The sequence below is a fragment of the Rhipicephalus microplus genome, chromosome 7, assembly GCF_043290135.1.
Source record: "Rhipicephalus microplus isolate Deutch F79 chromosome 7, USDA_Rmic, whole genome shotgun sequence".
In the NCBI taxonomy this organism is placed as follows: domain Eukaryota; kingdom Metazoa; phylum Arthropoda; class Arachnida; order Ixodida; family Ixodidae; genus Rhipicephalus; species Rhipicephalus microplus.
The window spans coordinates 71,355,234-71,377,013 of record NC_134706.1 but is presented as its reverse complement, the minus strand read 5'-3'; the positions used below and the strand labels follow the sequence as shown (position 1 = coordinate 71,377,013).

At 44.8% G+C, this 21,780-nt stretch overlaps 1 protein-coding gene across 12 annotated transcripts in view; it reads left to right on the top strand.

Annotated features, from left to right (window-relative positions):
• Positions 1 to 20,480, top strand: part of LOC119180142 (japanin-like-RA2) — a 318,672-nt gene extending 298,192 nt beyond the window's left edge. For 11 of the 12 annotated variants that reach the window (XM_075868168.1, XM_075868178.1, XM_075868175.1 and 8 more), the window contains one exon: positions 20,306 to 20,480. In XM_075868168.1, coding sequence (XP_075724283.1) covers positions 20,306 to 20,451 — 146 coding nt within the window. In that variant the 3' untranslated portion in view covers positions 20,452 to 20,480. The remainder of the gene's footprint in view (positions 1 to 20,305) is intronic. The other variant, XM_075868174.1, reaches the window with a different exon arrangement.
• Positions 20,481 to 21,780: the final 1,300 nt, after the last annotated feature.

The window sequence follows — 21,780 nt, the reverse complement described above, 5'->3', positions numbered from 1 at the left end:
TTGGCCTTATAAATGTTTTTAAAACAGTAAGAGTTATGATGATGGAGCTCGAGAAAAGTTACGGCACAAATAACTCAACAAACGATTGCCTAGATTAGTTATGTATTTGATATGTGTATTAAAAGTTAAGTAAGAACTTTAATGCATACCCAAGTATTTATATGCATTCGTAGATTCTTATGAAATGTTGTCCAGATGGTAAACGGGCAGGCTAGTGTTCAATCTGTATATTCTAAAAAATTTACACTTGTTCATGTTAGGCTCCATTCTCCACGGATAACACCCGTTCGAAACGTTATTTAGAACAGATTGAAGAGTAGATATATTATGCGGTGAAATTACTTCTCTAAAAATTACGCAATCATCGGCAAACAAGTGTATAATAAAGGTAACCACTGAAGTAAGGTCAATAATGTAGATAAGGAATAAGACAGGACACAGGACCGAACCTTGGGGCACTCCGGACTGAAATATGTTGCGTGGCGAGTCACGATCATTAGATGTTATGAACTAGAAACGACTAACAAGAAACGACTCAATTCATTTTACAAGGTTACGATAAAGGTTTAGTATGTTTAGTTTTTGAAGAAAAAGTTTATAGCTTACCTTATCAAATGCTTTTGAAAAGTCTAAAAAAATGCAGTCAGTAAGGAATGAGTAATAAAGTATCTTGTGTATTTGTGAGTGAAAGACAATCATTGAGACTCACAAGAAAAGGTTTTCTGAAAGTCGTGTTACGAATGCGTAAAAAATAAGTTGGATTCAAGAAAATTTGTCAGACTAATAAAAATAACATGTTCAAGCAATTTACAGCAGGTGCTAGTTAAGAATATAGGACGATAATTTGCAGGTGAAGTTTTACTTCTATATTTATGTAACGGGATAACTTTTCAAGTTATCCATACAAGTGGAAGAGTGGATGTGTCAAGTGATTGCTGGAAAATTTTAGTACGATAGAGCTATACAAGGAGGTGTTTTTAAGGAATTTGGAACAGATATCACATCCAGGAAAAAAGAGGCAATTTCAATGAATCTATTAGCCGAAGTACACCAGCAACCTCAACAATTATCTGAGACATCGGTGATTAGTTATAACGTTTCAGTGTAGGCAGAGTAATATCGGTAGTTCGCGAGAAGTTCTGACCATTTTCCTGCTCCTGACTTGAAACTGAAGAACGTCTGCGCAGCACGTACACGGGCGGAGCGGAAATGAATGATAACAAAAGGAAATCCGTCTGAGAAAACCGAATATAACAGGATAAACGCTGCGATTTGTCGCTATACAAAAAAATTAGGACGAAATCAATGGACCGCTTTCTGTGAGAGTTTATCAACGTTTACGCCGTTGACAAAGATATGGGCAGTAATAAATAGTCTTTCTGGGAAGATCCAAACGCACAGGCCATTCGAAGCACTCGCTTTGAAACAAGGGATAGATTTGCAAACCCTTGCAGAGGATTTCGCAACGAGTACATATCTGGTAGATCAGCAGGAGCGGCGATTCCTCTGTCACCCCAGTTTGTTCACACGGTGGATACACCATTCACCTTCCGAGAGCTGGATATGGCACTTAGCAAATTAAGAAGACGCTGTGCCGTGGGTCCCGATTTGATCAGCAATCAAATGCTGACAAATTTATCATATGAGTGAAGAAGGGCCCTTTTGGACATATTTAATCATGTCTGGAGCACGGGAGAGATCCCAATTGTTTGGAAGACAGCTTGGGTGGTGCCAGTCTTAAAGTCCGGAAAGAATCCTGCGAGCCTCGCGTCATATCGACCGGTATCTCTTACAACATGCGTATCTAAGCTGATGGAAAGATTAATATGTACAAGATTAACTTGGTACCTTGAACAAGGAAGACGATGGCCATCGTGTTTGACCGGATTTCGCCCACGACTGAGTGCCCAGGACAGTGTTTTGGACCTAATAAGCCACATCGAGCACCACCGTGTCAGCGGACTCTCGACACTCGCCGTCTTCATGGACGTTGCCAAGGCATAATATTGTGTGCTTCAGGCAGGCATCGTGAACGGGCTCCAAGCCATGGGTGTGTCGGGAAATGCTCTTCGGTTCATACATGAACTTCTCAGAGACCGTTGTGTCCGTGTTAAGCTTGGAATAGTAATGAGCGAAGAGAGACGCGTTTCCCTCGGCGTCCCACAAGGGAGTGTTCTATCTCCCTTGCTTTTTAACGCTGCCATAGCCAGCCTTCCCGACACTCTGCACTCAGCTCTGAAAGCAGTTAAAATATCCATCTACGCCGATGACATCTGCATTTGGATCTCAGGGTACCAGCACAAACGTTTGGCCCGGATAGCACAGAGCGCTATTTCAATCATTGAGCCTCACTTGTTAACACTTGGCCTATCTTTATCAGCGGAAAAATCGGCCTTCATGCTCTTCCCGGGAGCGCGACGGAAGTCAACACGTCTGTCGCTGAATATTCGAGGCCACTAAATTCGTTGTGCAACAAGTGTTCGTTTCCTGGGCATTACCATCGACAACAAGCTATTATGGCGACGTGCGGTTGATGGTATAGTCACTGCATCAGTGCAAAGGATCAACGCTCTTCGTCGCATGGCAGGCGTTCGTTGGGTCAACAATCCTATGTCCATGCCTAAATTGAATGATGCGCTTATAACAAGCCGCATCATTTATCAGCTGCCCCTGATATCACCATCACCAAGCCAGTTCGAACACCTAGATGCAGTGCACAGAAAAGGTCTTCGCTTGGCGATGGGAGTCCCTCAGGCGGCTTCAAACACGAAGGTCACCAATGAAGCCGAGTCTCTTCCGCTCCACCTTTTGGCGTCTCAGGCCTTATTGACGCAGCTGTCAAGACTGGGCAAGTCCTTCGCAGGCACGGCGCTTTTCCGGCGGCTAAGAGCAAGAACTGGCTCACATTTCAACGCGGCACTAAACACATTTCATTATTTAGGCTTGAAACTTCCTAAACGGCGCCCTATGGACCCGCCATGGTCTTTTTGGATGTTGCGCGCAACTTCAGCGTACCCAAGCTACCAGCGAAGCACACCATTCCAGCCGCGGAAGCAAAATTTTTTGCGCTGGACCACTTGAGCACCATGTACCACGGCCACCTACAAGTGTACACCGACGGATCAGTGTGCACACAGACGGATAGCTGCGCAGCGGATTTCTGCATACCCTGCCTGGGCGTGTCATGGTCGGGCCGCCTGGATAGCGTGGTTTCGTCCACAACGGTAGAAAGCGCTGCAATTACGTCGGCTTCGAGAAAACTGCGATCCTTTTCTGCGCGAGATGTAGTGCTGATGGACTCCAAATCGGCGCTACAAAGACTGCATTGTCGCCTACCTCAAGAAAAGTTCACCAGGCAATCTGTGGCACTAATGAATCACCTAAATGGCAAGAGTTTTAATATAAAGTTCCAGTAGATCCCATCCCACTTTGGCATTGAGAGCAATGAAAAGGCTGATGCCCTTGCTTGCGAAGCACGTACATCGTTTCCAAAAATAAGAATTCCCAAGACTTACGAGAACAACAAAGATGTGATACTCAATCATTTCAAGGCGATCTACAAGTTTCCACACCAAGCATGTGTAATTCATGAACATTCTCGTGAAGAAGCGACGCTGTTGTACCGCTTTACAACCGGCTCCGCATACACCCGGGCCTGGTCATTCAAGACTGGGAGATACGCTTTCCCGTTCTGTGCCTTCTGTGGTGACATTGGGGATATTGAACATTTCATTTGGCTTTGCCCACAGTTTGATGTGCAAAGAGCAGCGATGATCCGCACCTTGCGAAAAGGCTGTCATAGACACTGGACAGTTGATGACATCATCTTTCCTGAAGGACCCGCGGCAACTAGGAGAAACGTGCAACGAATTTTGTTAGTCTTCCTGTGAGACACTGGGCTGTCTGACACGTGGTGACATTTTCAAACTTCAGGAGATGCTCAGGCGGAACAATTGCCGGCCATGCAGGCCAGGCTAACCCCGCCTGCTACGACACCACCACCACCACCACCACCATTCTTCACGAAAACATCGTTCGACAGAGTTGCGCAACGGTTTACTTAAACAGGTTTGAAGGAAGAATTGTTTAGGTTGATGGAACTATTGGGAAGAGGTTGAATAGTACGAGATAATTTTTTCACGTTGGTTGTTAGCCTTGATGGTAATGTCGATGACGAAATTGTGTCTTTAGCGTGTTTGAGGGCGGCTACATTTGTGTAAATGTACGTGTCTATAGTTCGCAATGAGAGTCAGTGGGCGATTGCTTCGCCGAACGATACAAACATTTCTTTTTGTTTGACAATCGTTTTAATGTACTATTGTCCCAGGGCGGCTTGGATTACATGTTATGGCACAGGTTGGAATGGATTTGTTTGTTTGACGCTGTACTTCAACCGCGAACATGTCTCTCTTCGTTTGCACAGTACGGTTATTGAAGTCCTCAAGAAATTCGTTCCCAAAGTCACACACTTCATTACTTACTTCTTTGAAGTTCGCTTTTCTGCAATTTCTGATAACAGTTTTTTTTGTTTTTCGGAAGTTTTTCAAAAGGAACATCAAGGCAGAAAAAAATTATCAAATGATCAGTATAGCTGGTATATAATGAATATCCCTTGCATATCCAGGACGGTTCGTTAGAATCAAATAGAGAGGGTTAGAAGCGATCGGTGTAATTCTTGTGGCGTGTGTAACTAATTGGCACAGGAAAAAAGTTGAGCGAAACCCCAAAAATTCTTGTGAATCAGAAAAGGGTTAGACAGGTTGGTTATCTGCCCGCGTAATGTTAGAAAAATCGAAGTCGCCTAGCAGAAAAAGGGGGCATGGAGTGAAGCTTTGTGGTAATGTTTGAAGCTACATCATGTAAATCGTGAATAAATGAAGATGGAGATGAAGGTAAACGATACTAAAACCCCTGATTTTATTCTTCGGTTGTTGAGCGTAACTTTGGCCCAAACTGTTTCCAAGTTTGAGTTGATGTGAGCACTTGATTATGGGATACTTTTTCAGATAGCAAGAAGTGCACCGCCTCCTCGATGCTCTTTCCGATCGCAACGATATACCAAATATTGTTTGCTACTCTCAAAAAGTTCCGAGTCAAGTACACCATCTGAGAGCCACGTTTCCGTAAGAGCCATTATGTCGCCATAGCAGGTGTCTATCGTGGGTTAAAGCCGGCCCCAATTCTGATGTTCGTATACTCAAAGGATACTAAAGGATACTTCTGATGTTCGTATCGAGAACATTGGCTTGACTGTTTTCATTGACGCCACTACCCTTCACGCACCCCTATGTAGGAACGCGTTGTGGAGCAGCTGGCTTGTTGTTAGAGCGTCTTCTATGTTCATGAATTTCCTGAACGCAGTCAGAGTTAGCATGGCAACTGTAAAATTGTTATTCATGGGCAATTTTTCGTAGGTAATTTTGAACTGCGGTTTCTCTGGCAGCGAATTTGCGAACTCGAAAATTTTTTACGAGCCAAGCGGGTTGCCAAGAAAAGTCTTCACTAACACTGATTTTGCTAGGCTTTAGCTACCCGCGTGCTGCAAGTATATTTTCTTCCATTTTGTAATTGGCGAACCTGTCAATTAAAGGACACTGTTTGTCAGCTGTGTAAGTGCCAAGCCCCTGGGCTCGCTGAATGCCATCAATACTGGTCGAGCCAGGTGCGGCCCTTAGAACAGCGATTTCCTTTGTTTCGGTCTGCTACAACGCTTCTTTCAAGTCGGGCATGCTAAAAATATCAAGTTGTCACGGCGGGATCTGTCTTCTGAATCAACGAGACGTAGTATAATGAGTTAGTGTGAGCAGTAAGTTCGACTACAGTGTCTTGTACACATAACAAGTCGGTACTACAACGCTACAGGGTTTCGCTTTTTTCCTCAAGGTTATCCAGCCTCATTCGGATATTTCTAAGTTCAGACTGTATTTTCTTTGTCCTGATTGGATGGCCTTCACATCTGCTTCAAGTTCAGTTTGGCATTTCGAGGACTGAAGAGAACAATCCTCAATATCTTTAGGAAGCATAAACGTCGCCATCATTAGGTATGCAGGATTATCGGGTAAGTCGTCGAGCCCTTGCAGACCAAGAGTACGAGGGCAAGGCCCAGGGTTATGTTCAACATCACCGGCACAATGCAGTAAAATAGCCATTGAGTAGCACTGGCATTAAGATTCACACAGCACTCGTGGGCACGGGAAAATAATCAGGAAAAGTTCGTCTGATTTCTTATAATATGGCGAGAATTGTGTACGCACCTGCGTAGCGAAAACGTGTCGGTTAAGCACAACGCTATCAATGCGTTTCTCGAGCCCACTGAAGACGGTGTCATTGTGAGGGCTCTTTGCAGCTGATGGCGTTAATGCTGGTGCTGGGCAGCTAGGCGAGAGTTTGACAACGGTATTTGAATCAAAGAGTTTTGGGTATCCAGAAAATGGGTGTTTGTGCACGAGCAATTATCAAAGCTGAAGCTTCGAAATGGCGGGACTGGGTTTGTGTGGAGATCTGGGACGAATGAAAGCCAAGCAAAAACGAGTGATAGCGTCACCTGCATTGCAAAGACGTGTCGGTTAAGCACAACGCTGTCAATGCTGTTTCCGTGCCCACAGTCACTGAGACAGAAAATGAGCAATCTTGATTTTTACTGCTTTTAAATGTGCCCCTAGGCTTCTTGTACCATCGGCAGGACTGACGCTCACGTGATAATTACCATAGCACGTGTGATTGTACTTGCACGTTCGTATTCTCGAGATCCTTTTTTGATTCGTAGTTGTCGAGAAGCGTGCGAAAATGACTCCAATATTCTTTTAATGAGTGCCCTTGATGGAGTGAACTGTGGCCACTTTCTAGATTTATCACTGATGTGTTCATTTTCAACTAAGAAACCAGAGAAAACAGTCACTCACTACCTCATAACAAGAAACAGTTGGTTGGCTTGATTTTCATGCGAAGTGTTGTTCCTAATTGTACTATACTACGCACTCTTGAGCGCAATGTGTACCACTGTCAAGTGCCTATTACGCCATACTTACTCCTCTTGTGAGTGAGCAAGGGAACTATTAGTTATTCATGAGTACTTAACAATGGTACTTCCAGTTGGCATTCTAGATTAGCTTGAATCAGCCAATAATACGTGCACAGTCGTTTATTGCATCAGGCATGCAACGTGGAGCAAACCTAGAAAGCGATGCACGATGAAGCAGCTCGATTGCCCTCTGAAGTTTTTACAACACCTCACTGGTTCAATAAGTTGAGATCAATCTCATCTAAACGCGGTGATCACTAAGACTATCTCCGGAATCAGAGCAAGGTTGAGCTCATTACGATGATGAATTGTGAGTTGAGTCATCATCATGACGATGATGACTCAACTATGTCCCATACCCACTCAAGGGGATTGACCAAGGGCTGATTACTTGAACGTTACAGCCTTCAAAGTCTTGAACATATTTCTTCGTCTACAGCAACGGCATTCAAAAATTGCATAATATTTATTGCAATTGCGTAACGGGTGACAGGCTTCTCCGAAGAACGACGAAGTATGGCGTAATGAATGGCTGTCTACTACGTCCTATTTTCGAGATTAAGAAAATTTATTTGCTAAGCAATTCGATTCTTGACTCATTCTTCAGGGTGGTTGTGAGCCAGAAGCTCAGGCTATACATATACATCTAGAAAAACCGCCAGGCCTGCGGAGAACGCGCACCACTGTCACTGCGAAACCAGCAAGAGCCGCCTTTCCGTGCCATTTTTAACTCTTTGGTTAGCTGCTGCAAGCACAATTCTAGAGTAGCCACTACGCCATTGATCCTTGTAGGGTAGACAGGCATTCACTATGCTATCCATCGTCATTCATTCGAGAAGCGTGGTACCCACTGTACACTAGCAGGGAACAATGGGCATTTTTCGTCCTGTAGCTGACGACGGTGAAGAAATATGACAAAGCGTTTTAATCCTCACAATCCATCTCAGTGGGTATGCGCCACGGTTATTAGTTGAACCAGATCAAATTTTTGTAAAGTGTTTGACGACCAACTCGTGTCGCCATTCGTATAATGTGGCACCTGGTTTTTCTTTTGCTGTTTATAAAACGCTTTGTTGCTCATATTAACAGAAGTCCTAGCCCGAAGACTGCCCAAGGCCTGTTTGCAAAGCCGTTTCTAGCACCAACGTGGCTCTATGATAAATTATTAGGCTGGCACGCCAGACACCCTGGTTCCAATCGAATTGGTCATTGGTGCTTCTATGTTTTGGGTTTAATTTTCTTATTGTTAGATCGTTCATAACAAACATGAGATTGTAAGCGGAGACATCCTCTTTATTCCATCTTCTTTCTCCGTGTGGCCGGCCACCGAGCTCGTGCCATTGCACAGCTCTGTAGACTGTAACAACGCCTTATATCAAACATTTCCTCTTGCGAAAAAAATAAAAATAAGAAAACAGGAACGGATTTTTGTTTACTTTCCTAAAGAAGTGCTTCAATTTCTTCGTGGTCTTTTTTTTGCACTTCCTTCTTCTTATGGGCGCAATAAATCTTGAAAGGCTGGTTGATTGATTCACATGTTGGCTTTAACGTCCGAAAAGCACCATATGTGTATGACAGACGCCGCAGTGGAGGCCTCCGGGAATTTCCAGCACCCGTAGTTATTTAATGTGCATCTAAACTTGAGCACATGGGCCTGCAACAATTTCGCCTCCATCAAAAATGCAGCCGCCGCAGCCGGGATTCAATCTCGTGACTTGCGGTACAGCCACCGAGTACCTTAACCACTAGACCACTGGGGTGGGGGCCTCCTAGACTGGTTGGAACTAGCGTGCTCTCTGGTACACATAATCCAGGATCTGCTTTTTCATGGCCATCCACTTTTCACGCGTCAGATTGTGGTTCACTAGATGACTAATTAAATGCTGGTGACCAGTTAATAGGAGCAGAGGTGTCATGTTGTGGTGCACTAGATGACTGATTGGATGCAAGTGACCCGTTCATAACAGCTGACATGTCAGGTTGTGGTGCACTAGATGACTCATTAGATGCAAGTGACAAGATCATAAAAGCAGAGGTGACTGGTTGCGGTGCACTAGATGACTGATTAGATGCGGTGATCAGTACATAACAGAAGAGGCGCCCGAATCGATTTTGTTGAGTGCTCCGGGCTGAACTGCGACTAACATGAATGCGTTGCACGCGTCCATAGTCTAAAAGGCAGGAGGCTGGTCCACGTTTTCTAATGATATTCTTGGGCGCGGAGAATTGTGGAGACAGCTTGTCGTAAACGGCAGGTGTCTTAACATGTACCTAATCACCAATGACAAAACTGGGCTTTTTGGCTCCTTGTTTTTTTATGCATGAAGCTCTTCCAGGTCTTTTTCTTATTTTTTACGTACTCTCGCAACCGCTCAAACGCCCTTGACGGGTCTGTGATAATGCAACTCTCAGACAATCTCACTATGTCAAGTCTGGTTAGGGGTTGGCGTCGATGAAGGAGAACTGCGGGTGCCGCACCAGTAGGCGCGTGAGGTGTACAGCGATATTCTTGTAGGTAATCAAGCATGGTTGTTCGTATAACACTGCGTTAAAACAGAGCTAGTTGAATATACGACTTCAGCACCCTATTCAATCTTTAGACCAAGCCATTAGCAGGTAGGTAATACACAAAATATTTGTAATGCGTGAGTCCGCGCTCTGTGAGAAATTCATCGAAGCTTGCTAAAGAACTGTGGTACCGTACCACGTGGGCATCCTTTTCGCGCAAACAGATCAAGCAAAAGCTTCGTCAGTGCAGTCGTGGTCGCATCTCGTACGAAAGCCATTTCAGGCCACTATCTATAACAGTCAATAACAGTAATCGCAAAGCGGTAGTCAGCCGAACCTTGCGTGAAAGGTCCCACGTTGTCGATGGCAATTTTTTTCCTGGCCGCGTCAGGGAGGGGAACAGGTTGCAGAAGCGGTGCAAAGGCACGTGTGGACTTGTCACAAGACTGGTAAATCATGCACGTGCACACCAGTTCTTCAATGTGGCTAGCCATGCACGCGCACCAATAACACTCTCTCAGGCGAGCTTTGATACGAGTAATGCCTCAATGTGACTCGTGGGCCAGATTCATGAGACGGCCTGTCAGATCACCAGCACGACAATCTTCACACACCGGCATATGATCTCACTTACGACAGAGAGTTCAGCCTTCCCGTGAAAATTAGGTAGCAACTCTTTCAACAGTAATTTCTTGTCAGGACAAGAAGTAGTCGGGAAGTGCTTAACTAAACTGACAAATAACCTGATCATAGGCACTTGCTTCTTAATTTTATAGCATGGTGACAGCTGGGTCTAAAAGGCATATGAATTCTTCTTCAGGTGCACACGGAGTAAACTTTGCATGGGCACCTGAAGAGAGTGTCAGTCGCGGCGTTATCACTGCGCTTTCGTATTTTACGGTGTGTATGTAGCAAAGCAACCGTGAGCACCAACGCGCTATTTCTAATGGACGGTAACCTGTACATTTTGTTCAGAGAAATGTAACCAATGCCACATGATCAGTTCGTAGGATAAATTGCCTCCGCACAGGTGAAAGTGCTAATAATCGCAAGCCCAGACGCAAGCAACAGCATCACATTCGCCAACTGAGTACTGCCGATCGTATGGTTAGAGAGTGCGTGAAGCGAACGGGACAGTTTTCAGTGAGGTTTCGTTATCCTACTGAACTACCACATCTAACCTATATCCAATCTATATCCTGAGGCATACACCGTAACATACACAAATAGGTGAGAATTGAACTGATGTATCACTTTGCAAGATGTTAGCTGGGCTTTCTGTTGCTCCAAACTTCTTTGTGCTACCGCAGTTCAAACGAAAGACGCATATTGTCGAAGCAATACACGCATTGGCTACGCAACGTCAGAAAAAAGTGAAATCAACCTGGAATAAAAACCTTCAAGCCCCATCATTGATTGCAGCTCATTGGTATTTTTAGGTAATGGTAACTTCGTTATTGCCTCAATAAATGGAATTAGTCGAATTAGGCTTCAAGTGCTGACAACATGACCAAAGAAATTCAGATCTGTGACTTCAAAAGAACACTTGCAATCCAGCCTGAGGCCCACATCAGAGAGGAATTTCAAGGCAGCGTGCAAATTGCACAGATGATCCTCTCGACAGCATCTGTACACAATTATATTGTTAATGTAAGATACGGTGCATTTTCAGGCTTTTAGGGTCATATGCAACATTTTTCAAAATCTTGAGGGCGCCAACGCCAGTACGAAGCGAACCCCCTTGAAACGAAAGAATATATCGTGAGTGATGATGGTGGTATAGTCACGGCATTATGGACTGGGTGATAATTTTCAGTTCGCAGATGCTAGGTCAAGCTTCGAGAATCACTGAGCCCCAGCCAAGCTGTTCAATAGTTATTCAGTTCGTGCCAGAAGAAAAGCGTCCATCTTTTTCTCCTAGCCGCCAAAATAGGCGACGCCCACTCTGACGAGTCAAAAGCGCTCAAATATACCCTGGGCTTCTATGCACTCTGTATTTCTGGTGAAACTTGCTGACGAGTAACAAGTGGTAGTCCTCTCAGCCTGCTGGCCACTGGCTGCCCTGAAGCGCGGACTCCAACCTTGTGGCGAAAAAGTTTACATGTTCCGAGTTCTTTCGAAAATAGATGCTCAAACTGAGAACGTAACTCTGGAGGTAGTAGAGGTGTTTCTTGTAACAGCAGAAGACACTTAAAGGCTGAGCCTTGAATTTTCATATCCACAGCCACGATGTCACCTAATTCAAGAATGGCGGTTCCTCCATACACAACGTACTGTGATATAGCGGTGGATCTACCATGGAAGGAGGCCGTGAAAATGCAATATCGTTGAACATGAATTGCGGACTTGGGGTAATCGAGGAGCTGGAGGGAAGTAGACGTCACAGGGTATAGTTTAGAAAAGTGCCACTAGTAAAGATCTTTGCTCAGAATGAAACCGTCATTCCAGTGTCAATCAAGAATGACACAAAAATTCCTTAAATTTTTCAACTGTGTAGGTTCCCATCTTGCGGCTGCAGATTTGAAGGACACTAAGGTATTGTCTGGATCAACTGTATCTTGTTCATTCGCGACATGCTGAATATCTGCTAGACGATGCTGCATTGGTGCCGTGTACCGAAGGGCACTCGTAGAGCATGTGGTGTAAGGTGGCTAGACTACCATATTTCCTACAAGGCTGAGTTACTTAAACCTCAGCATAAGGCTGGTGGAAAAAGACAGGGTTAGGATATGTTTCCGTTGAAATAACCGCAATGTCAGCGCCTGCGCTCTATTTGGCTTTCCACGTGGAGGTGGAAAGTTTATCCTATTCATAGCAAAATACTGGGTGATTTATTTGTATCTATTTGGCTGATCCCTGTTTACCGAAATCCAGGTTGAACCAACGGCCCTTCATGGTCGCGTACAGGTAACCCTCGCACGCTGGAGTTGACCTACTAATTGAGATTGATAATCACTCCATCCATGTTTTCCATAAGAGCCAGGAACCATGTAAGGGTATTGGTTGTAGGCGACTTCTCGCCGAAAATGTTTTGGCCTCTTTGCCCACAGCTCCAACACGAACGCACAAATGGCGGCTCTAAATCTCTAAATATATTTACATGACGGTGATCTAAGAGAGTCGAGGCAATGGCAAAGTGCTCAGCTGCGTTGACAGTTTTTGCGCATACCAACGCCGTAATAATGGCAATCCCTTTGTGGTGGATCGCCACGACCATAAATTGGCCCTTATGGTTATTACGTTGCGCCGCGTCTGCGAAACAGGGCCCCCGTCGAAATCCTTAACTTGGCGGAGAAGAGCCTAAGCGCGCGCTCTCCTCCTTCCAACACTTCGTTGGGAACTGATGGTCTGCGGGGCAGGCGAGACAACAATATTCTCCTTCTGGTCCCTCGTCAAGTCTTCGTACTGAGTTTTAACCAGAGCTGGTGGAAAACACACATCCGCCTGAATCATCATCTGGCCCGCTTTTGAGCCAGAGAGCCTAATTACCTGTGTTCTTCCTTGCACTTCCACGATTTCTTCTTAGGTGTTATGAATTCCCAATTTCAGGAGACTATCTCTGTGGGTGTAGTTGTGGAGCCTAAAGGTATTCATTACCGCCCTCCTAAATTGCATTAAGCCTGTCTCTTTCCGCTCTCTTCCAACCGTGAACTTCCACCACATATATGCCATATGACACAACAGAAAAGCATGTACAAGCAGGACAAAGTTGTCCTTTGATAGTCCTGCCCTTCGATTAGCCACCCACCTTAAAACATAATAACACTATCTGTCTCTTTCGCTAACTATGAACCATGATGTTATTGGTGCCCGGTGCTTCTAGCGTCACACCCAGGATCCGAATGGAAGCGACTTTGGGGATTAATCATACACTTTTAGTAGGTACGTTGAGGTCGTTATATAAGGGTGGCACCCAGCCTCGCGGTCGACGGCCCTTCTTGACCGGCTTATAGAGGAGAAGCTATGACTTTTCCAGAAGGAAGGAAGGAAAATAGTAAGAAAAGAACAGCAGGGAGGTTAACCAGCCTATAGGCAGCCGGTTTCCTACGCTGTGCATGATAGGGGGGTGGGGAGATGGAAGATAGAGAGGAGAGAGGGAAGAGAGATGAGCACAGCCCATTAGGTAGCACACGCATGCACACTCAGTCAAAGTCCAGTCTTGTCTTTCATGGTGTGTTACATTGCTGTTACGACCGCTTGTTCAAGTACATGTTGAGTAGAAATCTGAACAATGCCCTTGTCGCCTTCTGTTGAAATGTACTCTCTCGGGCACTTGAAAGAATAGTGTCCGCAGACACTTGGCTTTTGTCGTTGCGTGCAAGAGCGGACACCAGTTACTGTCTCTGGATGTCATACAACGGACAGTCGCACAGGATGTGGTGTCGCGTTTCTTCACAACGACAGGCATCGCAGAGAGCATTGTCGGCCAATGCTATGACAAATAAATAACATTTTGTAAATGCCACCCCTAGCCATAAGTGACGAGGAAGGATGGCTTCTCTTCGGTCGAGCCTAGTGTGCATGCGGAGAGCCATCGAAGAGAACAGGTGGGTTTGGCGATTTTTTCGTTTCTTGGTGGGCACCATAGTGAAAACGTGATTTCAAGCACAAGTCGTCGAAGATTACTGGAAGCACAGGTCCGCGAAAATGGTATGGCTTCTTCTCGCGTTTCTTTAGGAGCTGCCCGCCCGGCAGTATCTGCTTGTTTGTTCCCTATGACGCCACAGTGACTTGGCAGCCACTGAAACGTCACACTATGCCCTTTCTCGTGTGAAGTGTGGAGAAGGCATCAAATTTCGAAAACAAGGTGTTCGTATGCCCCGCGACGCAGTTCTGAGAGCACAGATTGTAGGGCAGCCTTTAAGTCGCTGAAAATTGACTATTCTTGCGGTGGTTCCCTATTGACCACACGAAGTGGAGCGCACAAAGCAGCTTGTTCCACTGCTGCAGATGCTGTGGAGTTGTCAGTACTAAAGCTGATGGTAACACCTCATGATTGGACAACTACTGCACCTGACGAACACTGGTGGTTCTTGGATTCGTCGGTATGTATATGTATATGTATCCTGTCTGAATATTTCTCATGCAAAAGAAGAAGAGACAGTTGTTCAAGCACGGGCGACGAAAGCTAAGATTTTTTCCGTATCCCTGGTACACCAAGATGCACTCTGTGTTGATTAGGAGACCAAAGGGGTATCGATGGTTTTGATGCAGGAGTGACGCCCGAGGGAAGTTTCTCGTTGTACTTCACAATAATTTTAGCGAACGCGACTTGGCGCCCCTGATGACAGGGAGCACGTGCAAATAGTCTGCCGATCGCTTTTAGGACTTATACGGCAATGTCAGTTAGTATTGAATAGTCACCAGCAATTGGGATTGTGACCTCCGTTGACGTACGTCTGGGCAGACCAAGGCACACTCTCAATGCCTGGGTTTCTACTGCATGTAGAACACGAACATTGGTCTTGCAGGTATTGCTCAGCACGGGCAAGCTATATCTCAGGAAACCGAAAAGGAGGGTTTGGTAGAGTTCAATCATCGCGTCTAGTGACATCAACCACATCTTTCCTGCCAGCAACTTGAACAATTGAGAAACAGCGGTCAGGCGCTTCTTGATATAGGCCACAAGTGAACTCCAACAGAGGTCCCTATCAGTAATGATGCCCTGAAACCAGTACATTCTGGCGTATGAAATGGGTCACCCGCAGATTGAGATTACATAAGAGGTTCTTGCTTTGCAAGTGAAGGCCACCATCGCGCATTTTTGTGGTGATAAGCTTAGACCTTCTTTTATCAAGTAGTTGGCAGTCGTAATTACTGCTCTTTGAAGCCTGGAACATATCTGAAGATGTGTGACTGTCGAAGTCCAGACACAGATGTCTGCGTATATTGAGATCCTAATGGTACTTGACAAGTATTCACCAAGGCCAATTAGTGCAAGATTGAATAGCGTCGGGATAAGAAACCCACCTTGAGGAACACCCCTGGAAGTATAGCGTCACGTAGTTGGGCCATCTTCTGTTAACACAAAGAATGATTTTGCAGCCAGGTAACTCAAAATCCATCGAAAGACTCGGCCACCAAGTCCTACCACCACAAGAACACTCAAAACGGCTTTATGTAGTACATTATCATACGCACCTTTCACACTCAGAAGCAAAGCTATAGATAGTCCCTGATAAAATCTTTTGTGCTTAACGTACAAAACTAGATCAACGACATTGTCAATGGAAGAGCGGTTACGTCGAAAACCAGCCATAGAATTCGGATAAATCTTGTAGTATTCAAGATACGACTCCAGGCGGCCTAGTATCACTATTTCCATTATCTTTTCTACGCATATGGCCAGTGCTAATGGGCGGTATGAGGCGAGTACGAGTGGGGATTTGCCCTGCTTCAAGATGTTTACCAAACGGCTTACTTTTCAGTCGTCAGGAACATTGCCATCCTGCCACGAGTTGTCGTAAAGGCTCAGCAGTTCTCTCCTTGCACCTTCCCCAAGGTTGCACAAGGCTCGGTATGAAATACCATCTGGACCCGGAGAAGTTGAACGCCTGCAGAGAGCTATTGCCGCCTTGAGCTCCTCCATTTTAAAAGGGAGGTCCATGTGGTAGTCACGGAAACGGGGAGCATCAACTATCATAGGATAATCTAGACGAGTGGCCCTGTTGGCTATCTGCGTGACATCAATGTCTTGCCGCCCCTGAAAGAGCGCGAGGGCTTTGAACAGAAAACGCAGTTCCGTAGAGTGACCCAGACCTCGCATCGTTTTTCAAATGTGTGAGAGTGGCTTGGGAAGGTCTAGTGACTGGCAAAACGTTGTGCATTCTTCCGACGCTGATCTATCCATGTGACGCTGAATCTTCTTTTGCATCCTCCTGGCTGCCCAAAAATTGTGAATAAATTTTTCCACCGATACCGACCCTCCACCCGCCGTCGAAATGCTTTGAGTTGCTCCAACTTTATGTCATAGTTGTTTCGCGCAGAAATATTATCGCCAGGTGAGTGGCGTTTTGCATTGTGCTCTGAATTGTTTGCTCTAACCCAGGCCGTAGGCCATCGCTGCAAGCATCTTCCATGTCAGATTTGAAGTTGGTTCATTGGACTGCTCGAAAGGTCATCCGTGGATTACAACTAGACAAGCCTTTGATGTGAAGGTAGATTGGAATGTCATCACTTCCTCGTGTCTCGATATCTGGAAACCACTTGATGTATCGCGCGAGGGAGTTGGAGAAAAAAGCAAGGTTGAGACAGCAGCTGTACGTCACCCCTCGAAGATAAGTTGGACTACCGTTGTTCAAGAGAGTGAGGCCATAGTTGTAGGCGATGTTTGCTAACCTGCGGCCTCTTGCACACTTCCCCATGCGTGATGGTGTGCATTGAAATAAACTATGATGACCCATAGTGCAGGAAAATCTCTCGGAATATCCGCGAATCTCCTGGAATCGAGACTATTCAAAGGCGATATATAAACTCCTATGGGAGTTAACGTGAGTTTGTTGTTTTTCACAGTGATGCAGACATACTGATTGTCATTGTGATGTGCGATTGATTGTATACCATACGTAAGTTCACGACGAACAAACACGATGAATTTGCTGCACGCACCGTTTGTTGAAGACATGACAACTTCGTACCCCAAAAGTCTTATTGGTTTCGACAAATTGCGTTCACAAATGACGATGGTTGAAAACACGTTGGTACATACAAACTGACGAAAATTTGAAAGGCGTGATTTCAGTCCGGTGGCGTTCCATTGAATGAAGGATGTAGCCTTGACTATTTTACGAAGTGATGAGGTGTGTGTAGCCATCCTTCTAGCTGAGAAATTCTAGCACTGGGCTTATGGCGTCCAATACTCCAAGAACGCTTCGAACAGACGTTGTCTTCATGTGAACTAATATCGCCCAGATGGCTTTCATGAGGAAACGCAGCACTGAGATCACTCGACGAAGTGTTTTAGGCAAATCTTCCATGGCTCTAGACGACTCTGGCGGGGGTGCAACCTGCTAGAATTCCCTGGCAGAAGAGCAGGTTGAAAGCGTGGGCCATTCCTCCAGAGAAGGAGGCTTCTTTGCTTTTATGGAGTGCAGGAAAGGCCTGCGTCCTCTAGAAAACTCTCGGTAGTGTCAATCATCTCTTGCAGGACACCGTCTGCAGTGTCATCCCTCCCTCCTTTAGAGCAAATAGTGATATCATCGGCATAAACTGTGCCCAATATCTGGAATTGCAGAAAGCTGCCTCAACAGATCAGCCATCACGATGTGAAAAAGTAGGGATGATAGAACAGATCTCTGCGGAGGTTCCCCCTATCTCCCAGCACTTGCTTATCCGATTCTAGATTTTAAGCTTAAAGAGGGCTTCATAAACACTGAGGAAGAAACTCACAAACGCATGAAATGAGGAGCCTAGGTTGACACTAGAGATTTCATTTAAAATAAAAACATGACAGGCATCAGGAAACGCTTTTCTTAGCCTCAAGCCCAGGATCCCCCTGGTGTCTCTGGTATAGATATCTAAAATTTCAGTCTTAATAGTTTTCAAGGCATCCGGGGTTGAGAAACTTGGCCTAGAGCGAACTAATAATTGAGGAAAAATATCAATGTGTTCTATGTAACCCACCATTCACCACTGCATAACGTATTTCGCCACCTTTCCTACGCGTGTCGTCAGAGATTGGGTGCGGATTATCGAAACTTGGTGCTTCGTCGAGCTTGGAAGTGTGGATCGCCTTGGCTAACTTTTACTGCTCTGGTATATCACCTCCCCTCCAAATCCTACTTAACTCATCGGTAAGAAAATCAACAGTCTTCAACCAAATTGTGAAGCGCTTTGTTGGTGATCCTATCTGGACCTGGTGCTGATTAGCCATTGAGGACATGCAGGGCACGTCACACATGGCTGATGCCAAAGGATTCGCAAAAATAGGGAGAAGGTGTTCCTATATACCCCGGAATGGGTTGCATATGGGAATCAGCTGCTAGTGCTACATACTCCTTAGCAAACTGCCCCGATAGCTCCGCTCCCGATGAGGACTTCTGAACCAGATGCAGTATTCTAGCAAGGACCCCTTCTAATCAGGTTTTGTTCCCGAGTCTTCAAGCAGGTCTTTTAAAATATTCTATATTTATTTTTATTTATTTATTTATTTTATTATACCCTCAGGGCCAGAGGCATTACAGAGGGGAGTGGTACAGAACAAAGGCATAACATGAGGTAGCATGGTTACAAAAACGTTGTGTACATAAAAAAGAAAAGGAAAGACAAAACAAATTAGTATTATCGCAACAATGTGGTCACACAAACACAGATTAAACATTAGATATTTATGCATATAAATATTGGCTAAGGCAGCACGGAACAGTTGGTTATCGGTGATACCCGCAATTTCAGCGGGAAGGTGGTTCCATTCACGGGACGAACGGGGCAAGAATGACTGAGTGGCAGATTTTGTATGATAATAGTTAATGCCAACCTTGTGACGGTGGTCATTGCGATGGGAAATGTATAGTATACTCTGGTTCACATTTGTCTATTGATTGACTTACCTACTGCATCTCATTGCTGCCTGTACAAGTTTTTGCTGTGGTCTTTATTTGCATATTTACCTCCACAATCTATTTCCGGAGCTTACGATTAAGCCTTCGACTCTGCCATCTTGTGAATAGCGACTTCTTTGCCTCCAGTAAATGGCAAGCCGATTGTCCTTTTTGTTTTTGTTTGTACCTCTGTCTCAACAGTCTTGGTAACCGCTCTAACATCCTGCAGCAGCATCTCCGTCAGCTGCTGCAGAGAGTGTGTTATTTCCTTGTTCCACTCGAGTCCTGCGTGACTCCCGAATTTTATTCCAATCTACGTAAATAAACATTCTTTTAAAGGGCTATTGCGTACAAAAATTCAATTTATTTTGTAGTGGCAACCATAGAATTGTTGTTGCAGCTGCTTGAAGGGCGATTAAGAGAAGTTCTGAACAGGCCGCTTTTCCAGCTTTCGCTGTGTTGTGCTGCGCGTTCCACGGGGACCTAGCAATTTTTTGGTGGTAGTGTGTTGATTGCAGCAGTGATGTTAAATGTTAATGTCAATTGCAGCAGTGTGTCATCTTATGACACTAAAGAAATGAGGGTGGGGTGGGATAAGATGAGACAACAATTTTAAAATAGTAAATATTTGTTTTTATTTCACTATTTACAAATAAATATAAATGCAGAAACTTTAGATTAGGTAAAATGTGTGTGCTAAATAAATACTACCATGTCACTACCACTCAAAAATAATTTTAAAAACAAATAGGGAAGACTTCAGATGTCTCATTTTGCCGCAACCTGAAAGGCGAAACGACAGGCTGCGTGGGGCAGAACTAAACATTGTAAAAATTTATTTCTTCAGTTTTGGCAAAAGAAAGACTTGAAATTCACCTTTCGGGCCTTTACGCAGTCTTTAAGAGCCATGTTCTTGTACTTCAAGCTTCTAATCTACACAGAACGTGGTGTTGTGTCACTTCTAGGCTCCTTGAAGATCAAACGACCCCAGTGTTTCATCGTGCAAATGTTTTATTTTGTTGAACGCTTGCACCTCAGAGGATTATTCAAAAAACTTGAGGCTAGATATGTTTTTATGTGTCTCCTTCACCGGGAGCCGGCACGCACATGAAGGCTATCTGCAGATAAGACTATCATCTTCCAACGTCCTTTTCCACGACGCACGTAGATGCGTGGTCATTTGTTTAGGTATTCACCATTTCGTGGATCATAAACATTGATTCAACTTTTTTTACAGAACAACCACTGTGTTCTATTTGGGCGAAGAATGATTTTACGAGAAAAAGTAAGGTGGACAAATATACATTGGCAGTTTTTTACGCAATTTGCAAAGATGCAGTCTACGACGGGTACCCAAAATTTTGCCCGAAGGCGGAGAAATAAAACCCATTTCCTGTAGAGTGAACATCTTATGTCATGAATAAGCTTATTACACTTCAATGCGTTCACTCAAACTGACACCTGCGCATGGCAGGTCGGCGTCGGCAGGAAAACGTTTTCTGGACAGCCTACCCTTTTGCCCGTCTTAGGTAAGTTCTATACGTGGGAAGTGCACGAGGAGCAGGAAGGCTCTTTCAAAGTTCTTGAATTTATTTTAAAGTAATTTTCATAATTTATTCTTTATAATCATCGAAAAGCAAACTAGTCCTCGATTATGGTAATTTGGACCCTGAAGAGACTCATGGGGCAATATTTTTATAATGCAATATTTTTTGCAAGTGAAAACTATTGCAATTTTAATACCGGATGTAAAAAACAGATTGAAGATGGAGCTCAGAGGCGAGGAAGAAGTAGTAGCCAGGGTCACGCTCTGCATATTTTTTTCCTGTTCTGTCAACAATAAACCGAAGACGTATCGGTCCTGCGGTCGCTCTGGTCCTTCTGAAACATGGTGCCGTGACCAGGAGTGATCTGAAGACAGGCGCACAGACTTCAACCCCATTCGCAACAACGGGTTGAAGAACGAAGCAGCGGAATCTGGCTCAAGGACGAACCGTCGAGAGAAGGACCACGACCGACGACTGTTGGCGACGCACATAAACAGGCAAGAGCTCTTTCAACACGTTTTAAGCATGAATAAAGAGGTCCTATTGAAGAAGCGGAAGGTGCTTCGAGCAAATGTGACGACGCTTACGAGCGAAATTGATAAGAAGATAGAAGAAGACGCCAATAGAGCGCAACTTATGACGCTTCTAAACCAGATGAAGAGCGTGTCACAGACGCTACAAGTTGACGAACAGATAGAACCGTTCAAAGAAGAAGACAGCGCAGGCAGAATTTGAAAGAGTTTTGCATTATGAGATGAAGATCGTCGCTGCAACGACAAAAATAGAGGAGCAATTACGCGAGTTAGAACAAGCGACGCAACTGACTACGAGAGTAGTCACAGAACAGGCGATGTCGGTGCAGGGTACTAACCAAATCTCGGAGACGCAAGAGCTTGTTAAGTTGCCACGCCTTGAAATGATCAAGTGTGATGGGAAAAAAAAACAGCATGGCCAAGGTTTTGGCATCAGTTCGATACATCGGTGCATAACAGAGCGAACATGCCGAAGAATCAAAAATTTAATTACCTTCTGGCATCTCTGAGCGGGGAGGCTGCGTCCCTCATTGAAGGTTTGCAGTTTTCTGGTCAGAATTACGAGCATGCAGTCGTTCTTTTGAAAGAAACTTTCGGACGAGAAGATAATTTGAGGGGGACCTACATAAAAG